At 46.4% G+C, this 9,504-nt stretch overlaps 1 protein-coding gene across 1 annotated transcript; it reads right to left on the minus strand.

Annotated features, from left to right (window-relative positions):
- Nucleotides 1-2,893: 2,893 nt before the first annotated feature.
- Nucleotides 2,894-8,318, minus strand: LOC149335207 (uncharacterized). Its single transcript, XM_089551885.1, has 3 exons — nucleotides 8,088-8,318; nucleotides 5,652-6,857; nucleotides 2,894-4,195 (listed from the first exon to the last, which is right to left on the minus strand). Exons 2-3 carry the CDS (start codon nucleotides 6,815-6,817, stop codon nucleotides 3,277-3,279), a joined length of 2,085 nt encoding a protein of 694 aa, XP_089408011.1. The 5' UTR covers nucleotides 6,818-6,857; nucleotides 8,088-8,318; the 3' UTR covers nucleotides 2,894-3,276.
- Nucleotides 8,319-9,504: the final 1,186 nt, after the last annotated feature.

Consider the following 9,504-nt stretch of genomic DNA (forward strand, 5'->3'; position numbering starts at 1 on the left):
TGAATAACTTCATTCATTTCTTCAGCATCCAAAGGAGCCTATTCCTACTGTGCAGTGCGCTGCAACGAGACGTTGCTGTTGGCAGCCCGACCCCGGTGTGACTTCCTGTCAGAAACGAATTTGCTGCCAGCCAGCTATAGCAGGCAGCTGGCGGCTCGAGCTTGGTAAATCTAAAAGGCCCACTGTGCTGAATGGGTAGTCCTTGCGTGCAGGTGCTGATGAAGGCCTGGCCTGCCTCTACAGACAACTTTAAGCAGCGACGATGGCACGTAATGCTTCGTAAATCCATGGTCACGTGACTGTTCGTGTTGATGGGATGTCATCGTAATTAAGAAAAAAAGGGTGCGTATTTTGAAGTCCAAAACATATTTTACAATGCGCACGTGAGATGGGCCATTGAAGAGCGAGCTAATAGAAGGGCTGGCTTCCAAGAAAGGGGTGGTTACACGATGGCAACTTCTTGGTTCTTGTGCACCTCAAAATGACCTCGACCATCTCATGCGGAGGATTGGCTTATGCCTGTGCTGTTTGAGCGCTTCATTACGGCGTCCCTCTTAGCCTGAGTCACTTTAGGACTTCAAAAACGTATAAACCAAACCAAAACTTTGTGTTCCGTTTTCTTTTGCATACTTTGACAGTATACATGGGCCGAAGCCATTATTCTTTATTTCATGATTTTCAATGCATTTGAGGTTTTATAGTGATTTTGTATATTAGTAAAAAACATCCTACCGCTGTCCTCCCTACGCTGTCCTTTCCTCGCCCTGCAGAAAAATTGTCATTTTTATGAAGCCCCATCTTATAGTAAAATCGTTCAGTGTAGAAAAAAAAACAACAAAGTTATCATCGAGAGTAAATCCAACTGCTTTCTCAGAATTGTGGCATGAGTTGTCTGATCGTCCCGTAGTTCGTTCGAATAAACCATCCACTAACGTTTTAAAAGCCATGCGTGCGGCCGCTTTGCACCGAAGTCTCGTTTTTGTCCCGTACGTCACAAGCGCTCCAAAATCTTACGACGCAGAACTGCCCATAAGGCTTAGCGCAGTGCTGTGTACAGGAGACAACACCCACTGATAACGCGCAGCTGTTTGTTTTATTCCAAACCAATACGGTGTAACTGGTGACAATAAATCGATGGTAAACAAATTTCCTGACAGGATATCAAATCCCGCTGCTGTTCGCCACTCTCAAGTGGTTCTGTATCACTCTATAGTTATAGAGGCGTAGCTTGAGCACCATGAGTACCCTGCGTACTATTCATATCGGCGCCGAGTGCGAACTAATGTCCGACTACCAGTAAAACAGCTGATATCGATGCTTACCTTAAAAGGCAGAAATTAAAATCAGGAGTAGTCCACAACCAATCCCCGAAATGATTGAGCTTGGATAGTTCAGCGGCAGCAAGCACCTCCTTGGTTCAGCCTACGTGGGTCATCCTTGGCTCAGTCCAAGTAAGCGTGCACCTATGGAGCTCTTTTCATTCGCCTACACTTAGCGGTTATCCACGCATGACGAGAGGTGGGTGAGGTTTTTCCGGTTACTTCACAGAACAGTCCATATACTGATGATGAAATAACCATCTTATCTTTGTGTAAGATAAAGCTTCTCTCCTACCGGACGCCAGGAAACGCCAGTATACCTAGGTGCCGTAACCCACAGGCGCGCCTTGATAACGCTGACCACAGCTGATACCGCTTGAAAAACGGGGTGCCTTGTTTGTGATAACAAACGTCGCTGGGACAAAAAGAATTCACCTTTTTTCTTGTCGGCGCCACGACACCAATCACCTAGCCTTGGTCACATTAGAAGCATATATGTTAGTCTCACATACACATCTGAAAGATTTTCAGGAGACACTTTATCCCGCATGCACCAACTCGGCATTACGCAAGGTTGTTCCGAGGCGATGAATGACATTCAAGTTTAGAAACTGAAAAAAAAAAGGCTACAACTGAACTAATTGAGAAGTTTGAAAGCAGGAAAATCATAGACAGGTGAAGTCCCCATGTGAACTTTGAAGCAAAAGCTAGTGATTAATTCGCCTTAAGTAATAATAAATGAAATTTGAACAGGACGTAAGTTAATTTTCTTGTCCAACGAGACGCCTCCATAGCCTCATATATCCTGTAAATCTATGCTGAGTGCGATGTATTTTGATGGACAGCTTGAGCTGGGATAAGTTAAAGCCACCAGCGGCGCATAAAAGCTATGTGCGCGCAACGCAACACTGTCATACTGCTTTAACATGTAGGACTGTTCAGGTATGATAATTTGGTTTTGTTCGCTTTTTATTTTATGAAAAATAATTAACCGAGCGTACAGATTTTCTTTTCTCGTGCCTAAAATTTTTGCTGAATCCTTGTTTACGTCTGGTCAGCCAAAACCTGCTTAACTCGGGGTGCGAGATTATTCGAATTTTTTTAATAGTAAATTGTATATGCGCCTATAGAATCTGCTTCACGAATATGTTTTGTGCCCACAAAATTAATCTAAATTACTCGAATACGATCTCATGTTTTGAAATGGCTTTCGGATATAGGACTCAAAATTCCAGTAGGGAATCTGCGCTGGAGTTTCATTCGCCAACTAGTAGCGCTATTTCGGTTATAATCGGTATGGCTTGCAGAAAGCAGATACGTCCGTTTAATTCACACATCTGAAAGATTTGCTAGATTATTTTTTCAGCACGCGCGGGCATGCAAACACCAACTAAACAATGAGCTACATAACGGTTATGCAATCCAATTACATAGAAGCATATAAAGTTGGTGCTTATAAAGGCTTTCCTAAGAAGTTGAGAAAGGAGAAAAAAGCATAGAAACTGCTACAGCGCAGCGATGAAATCTTAGAATGACTGCTTTTCCTTCAATTATGAAAAAAAAGAAACATAAAATGAAATGAAACGTTTAATAGCTCGCTTGACCAGTCAGACAACACCTCTATATATATAGTGTACAAAATAAGTCAGAATCAAATGCGAAGATCACCGGTGATCACAACACAACTTTTCAAACTTTGACACCATCAGTGTCTGGTGAATGAATTGCATGTTCGCTTTCACGTGAAGAACGCATAAAAGTATGCGCCCACCAAAAAGTTAAACACTGTGGTCATGTGCACTCAATGAATGAACATGTTTTGACTTGAATCCAGTCGGATGTCGCATCCTAAACAGAAGTGCATGATCTGACTGAATTTATGTAAAACTGGTTTTGAGGAAGAGCCACACTCGGACGAATAATTTCACGGCCTGCTGCTGAAGATGCTATCAAACACTCAATAACAGACGTCAGAAACCTTGAGGTGTTTTGTGATGGCAATCCAACACTCCAAATTGAGCTTGTCTATTTGAGTGCATTCACCTGCATGACACTCCAGTTTGCGAGATACAATCCGGTTGATGAAGAGGTAATTGTTCCAGATAAACCTCCTCGCTGCCTGAACAGCAGTTTTTGCTTCTGTTTCACTCATTCCTGAGGTTGACTCGACACACGGAATTAAGGATGCCTTTGACTCGAGAAACTCGAATGCTTCGGCGCACGGTTTTCCGACATCCTGCCTCAGCACAAAACTAGCAGCACGGTGGAGGGACGACACATTACGCTGGATAGCTAACCTGATAGCTGGAGTTATGCGCCCAACGATCACTTCAGTGATGAAAAGATTCTGAAGTAGTGCTCGGGATATGACATCGAGGCTGTCGGAAGTCAGCCCACGTTCGCATGACAAGACCAGCTTATGAAGGTTTTCATTTGTCTTGAGAAGCGTTGCAAGCAGCTCTGCAGACTCGGTGCTCATCTCACCGCAAGCTAGTGCAAGGTCTGTCATAGATTTGTTCAACAAAAGCCCTTGTAAAGCCATCACAGCGAAACCTGGTTCTTCGTTAGCAGCATGCAGTGAAAGAAACCTCAAGGACTCATTTTCCTCAAGCATTTGGCGCAGGCTTGCGACATACGCTGATGTGCGGTTCCATAGGTACACTTTTAAGTCTTTCACGCATTGACTTGAAGCAAGTGCAGAACACATAGCCGCGAAGGACTCTTCCGAGAACTCATTGGTGTGAAGTTGCAGCTCGGTGGGGCACAGCAACGGTTCTGACATGGCAGAAACGAGGCCTTCTCTGTCCATTTCTATCCAACGGAGCTGCACACGACCGTACCACTGATTTCTGGCCAGGTCCATAGATAATGCCTCCCTGCGAGATACAAAGAAATCATCAAAAGAAAATGTAAACTTTCGGATGGCGCTTTCCTACTTTCAAAAAGACCTGGTGCTTGAACATGTTCAGCGCCAGGGAAGTGGGAAGATAATATGTTAAAACTGATTTTAACCCGCCAGCCCTGTTTCTTGAGGACAGGGTAACATAAACTGCCAATAGCATTAGAACTAATGGCTATCCACAAACATGTCACACATGCAATGTGTGCAAGAATTCATCTCATCCTGATCACCTCACCTCATCATCTCATCCACCAGCCAATTTATGTATCCCGCCGCATTGATCATAATCACAGTCAGAATTGTGTCATGCAACACGAAATGCCTTTCACAGTAATTCCTGCTGCGAACTTCCCGTGACTGGGACCACCTTCTCGCAGAAGCTGCTGGCATTGAAAATTATGAGCAGTTGCGCATAGCATGAGCTTTACATTGTATATTATGATGCTATTTAACATTCATGTAAACACTTGTATTTTTCTCTCAGTTTTTGTAATATTTACCACTCCCCTCTATAATGCCACTGACCCTGAGGGGTAATGTAAACATAAATAAAACGAAAAGACTTTACATAACCAAAAACGCTTTCAGGCTTTAGCGCTGGTGCAAAACATTGATGAGGTTACGTGGGGATTTCTGTCCGATTTTCCTGTATGGTCAGTTGACGCCGGATTTTCGGACCGATGAGTCGTATGTAGTACTGTTGTATTAATAACTGAAAATACACGAGCAAACAAACTGAAGTTGTGCTGTTCTTCTCCGTCCTTGTAGGCGCCACTTGGTGGTCAGCCGGTGCCATACACACTGAATACGGGAGTCTGAATTCTGCTCTATTTGGCACATGCCTGCGCCGTGGGGAAAGCTGTAAGACGCCAGTAATGGTCGTGGTGATAGTAATAATAAGTTGGTGCAGCGCCACCACCTGCGCATGCGGAAGGAAGGAAGGAAGGAAGGAAGGAAGGAAGGAAGGAAGGAAGGAAGGAACATAGGTACCTACCGATCTCAGCGGGTGCGGCCTCTCAAGCGTCCCCCGCGCACATGCAAATAAATGTGGCCACTAACACCACAGTAGTAATCGCAGCAGGCAGCTGTCGTGTGGAAGCTATCAGGGAGCGTGCCACGCGAGGAAATTCATGCGCAGGTAAGCACAGTTGATATTTTTTCTTGATATTTTTTTACAAAATGGTCTCAATGAGGAGGCGCCCATGTAGGGCAAAGGGGCTGGTAGGCGAGTGTGACCCTTAGTCGAGTGTATGTGGAATATAACTGAACTTAGATTTTTGAACTTTCTCCCCGCACAAAATTTAGGCGAAAAAAAGCTAACATTAGCTACACTTCCGCCTTGACGTCAGTATTCTTTAAAAAAAAAAGTATTTAATTGCGTTCAACACGTAGACAATGTAACAATATCTTAAGAGTAGCTTCCCACTCACCGCTGACCTGATGTTGCCCTGTATACGCCAATCTTCAGCAGGCGCAACGAAGTATTGTGTTTTAAGGTGCTGCAGAGAACTCGCACAGCAGAAGACTTGACGTCGCAGGAAGACACATCGAGGCATTCTAGTGTCTGATTACCTCGAAGACCATCAGATATTTGTCGAGCACCAACGCTGTCGATATAGCAGTATTTAAGAATCAATAAACGAAGGGTTCGATTTTCTGACAGCACTGACTTAAGGAGAGTACCCACTGAAGAGGCAATCGGCATGGGCTCCATATCCCAGCCACTAATTTTTAGGCACGTCACTGTTCTGTTGTTTTGAAGCTCTGTCAGGATCTTTCCGAAAGGATCCTCTAATATATGGCGATTAAGCGCTTCTAGCGATGGACTTTCCAGCAGGAGTTCGCCATCTTCATCTGATTTCGCAGTGGAACCATGATTCAAAATTCCTTCCAAAAGATGCAGCGTATGCAAGGTCTGTGTTGACCGCAACAGCCTCGTTAAGTCCCTTAATCCAGCAGGGTATAAGCCAAAACCTAATGTTAGCTTCTCAAGAGTTTCACACTTCGATATGCCACTCGTTAGAATACTGGAGGCGAGGGAAGACATAATGACTTCCGATACGGCCACTGACTTGACCGAACTAGAATTCGCTTCGAAAATATGCGCCAGCCTTAATGCTAGCCGTTTACTGATTTTGACCTCATTTTTAACTTTAAGGCCTTCGAGTTGCTGTATAGGACATAAATCGTCGAGAACTAAAGCCCAGTCCAAAGGTGCGCCTCCTGTAATGGCGATGTGCCGCAAATTAGATGTACGTCTACCTATGGAATCAGGAACGGCGGTGACGTGTGGTTGTGAATATCCTTCCCCAAGGTTGATTGCTTCAATACAACTGTGTTTCTTCGGTAGCCATACGAGGAAAAAAGCTCCAGTGTATAAATCATTCAACTTCTCCAAGTCTGCGGAGGGATGTCCCGCTTGAGTGCGCAGTTTCAGCTTTCCGACTTGCCACTCAATGAGGTCGAGTTGCAGGGCGTTCAGGACACTGTTCCAGTTTTCGAGGTCATCGCACAACCAGCAGGTCTTGTCCGGTGCCGAGCACTCGCGCTCAAGATCCAACTTCGCCAACTTTTCTTTCCAGTATTTCTCGTCCATTTCTCGGGCTCTCCAAGAAACACCTCGACCTCACGCACTCCTGCAAAGAAAGCATGGCGACATGTGGAGAAGCCGTGAAGAACTGTGCTGATGAAATGAGTTCACGCGCGAACGGTTTTAACGCAAGTGACTGGAGGTTTTATCTGAGGAGAGATTTTGCTCTAATATCTCCCCCCCCCCCCCCCCCCCCGTACCCCACCCGACCCTTCCTCTTCATTGCTTTGTCAAAAATCACAAACCCACGAATCCGTGGCATATGAAAGAAACCGCCTAAAGTTGTAAGCACCGCAATGTATACCTTTGTATTTTTCCTCCCGTACATTAAGTCCTTATCGGACTGTGGGAAGGGCTTGTCACGACTACTTAATCCATTTTGGTGACGTGTTTGCTGAGCTGGAATTTGCTGAAAGCATCCGTAAAACGTATCAGCGGCACATGAGCCACGGCACCTAATCACGGTGTGTTAAACCGCACGGAGGGCAGCTTAGGTGTTGTAACCAAGTTTTCAGTACTTTTGTGTTTGCTATCTTGCTTTGTTTTCTTGTTCTCCTGTATATGCGTGTGTATAGCCTCTACGTTTCTGTCCAATCCTGGTGCTGCCAGCGTTTATTCGTTATATTTTCACCCACCCGCGCCGATGTCTCAGTGGTTACTGCCTTCGGCTGTGGATCCAGACAATGAGGGACCAAATCCTGACCGCGGCGTTCGCAGTTGGATGGAGCCGATACGAAAACATGACAATGTGTTGTGCAATGCAATACATGTTAAAGCGTCCCAGGTGGTCAAAATAACTCAGGACCCGGCTTGAATTCGCCGATCTACGAGCCGTTATTGTCATATTTTCCTTCTTCCTATAACCACCCACTGGCCTTTTAAAACCATTGAGCACACTCACGTAGCTCTGCTGTGCATGACACTTTGGTCATTTTATTTTCTGCTGCATCGAAAGTGCTCCAAAAACTATGGAGTGGTGCACATACGCGTACGGCCAACCGCGGGCCGATGACAGCCAACAACGCCCACTGAATGCGGGCAGCTGTTTGCTTTGTGGCGAACAAATGCGTAGCTGGTGAGAGCGTATCATGAGTAAGAAAAGTTCGGGACGGATTTATATCACGCGGTTCTTTACGACTCCCACGTGCTTCGGTCTCGGCTATATATGGCTATGAGGCATGAACCTATAGACTATACAGTGTGTGCACTATTAGTATTGATGCCGACCGCAAAGTGACGTCCGACTAGCAGTAAAGCAATTGCTTTCGATGCTTACCTTTAACTATAGAGATGACAAACAGTGGCCGCATACAACACATCACCCAAAGAACATGTTGAGGGGTTGCACTGCAGCAAGCGCCTGCTTCATTCCGTCCAAGTGGTTAATCCTTGGCTCACCCAAAGCAATCATACTGTTCTGGGGCTGGTCCATGCTGACGAGGGTAAGGTGAGGCTTGTGCGATTACTTGACAGCTCCACCTGACTCCTTAGGTGCAGCCGAACGGACGACAACCCCTTAATATCGCAGCAGAAAACAGCCCATACAAAAAGCCAGCTTATCTTTGCGGGAGATAAGGAATTCCTCCTGCTTAATGCAAGACTTGGCTACCCTCACTGATAAGCGCAGCTTGATAACGCTGTCCGCTGTGGCTGCCCCCAGAAAAAAAAGGGGTTCCGAGTTTGCAACAAGGAAATCTGGGAAAATGTCCGCGGCTGTTTTCTCGTGGGTGGTGGTGGTGGTGGTGAAGAGCATTTATTTAGTAATTTACAGAGAGGTGCTCGGGGGAGAGGCCCCTAATGGGTCTCACACCTTACAATACTAGGCGGAGTCCTTCATTCCGGGATCCCGTTGGTCGAGACCGCTACACAAGTCCGCCGAACCAGGGCCTGTTGGGCCGATAGTTCCTGGCAGCTGAGCAGGGCCGCCTCCCAGTCCTCTCGGGTAGGGGATGGGGTGATTGGGGGGAGAGAAGGATTTTTTCTGCATGCCCAAACCATGTGGAAGGTGTCGGCCACCTCCCCACAGAATGAGCAGCGGCCGTCGAAAGAAGGATTAAAGTGCTTGAGAACCGCCGGGCACAGCAGGGTGTTTGTAAAGAGCCTGAGGAGAATTCGTTCGCCAGCTTTACTCAGTCCATTCATAGGAACTGGGTATCGCTGGTGTTCGGTACGATAGTGCTCAGTAATTTCTTTAAAAGAAAGGAGAGGGCTCTGATCTGGGTTAAGCTCCTCCCAAGGGACGCCTGGTGCCCGGTGAGTGAGTGCGCGGGCTGCCTCATGGGCGGCTTCGTTACCTGGCATGCCTTGGTGGCCGGGGATATGATTGAGCGATGAGTTGGATCGCCGTCGCGAGTACTGCGGTGTAAAATTTGTTGAGCGAGTGGAGTGATCCAACCGAACTCAAAGTTACGACAGGCTCCGCGAGAGTCTGTGAGGATGAATTTAGAGTCGGGATCGGAGGCTGCGAGGGCGATCGCCACCTCCTCCGCATGCGTTGAGTTGGGCGCTCTGAATGAGAGGCCGTCCACCTGTTTTCCCTCGTGCATGGGGATGGCGACATCAAATCGTAACTTGGTCACAACGGTGGCTCATATGGTATGTCCACCTACTTGTTTGGAAGACTGCAGGACGCACGTTTTTTCCTGCACGCTCCAAATAGGCAATATGCTGATGTTCTGAAACGAAGCAATGAC

Source organism: Amblyomma mixtum, chromosome 7 (genome assembly GCF_055824585.1).
Source record: "Amblyomma mixtum isolate Tamu chromosome 7, ASM5582458v1, whole genome shotgun sequence".
NCBI classification, from domain to species: Eukaryota; Metazoa; Arthropoda; class Arachnida; order Ixodida; family Ixodidae; genus Amblyomma; species Amblyomma mixtum.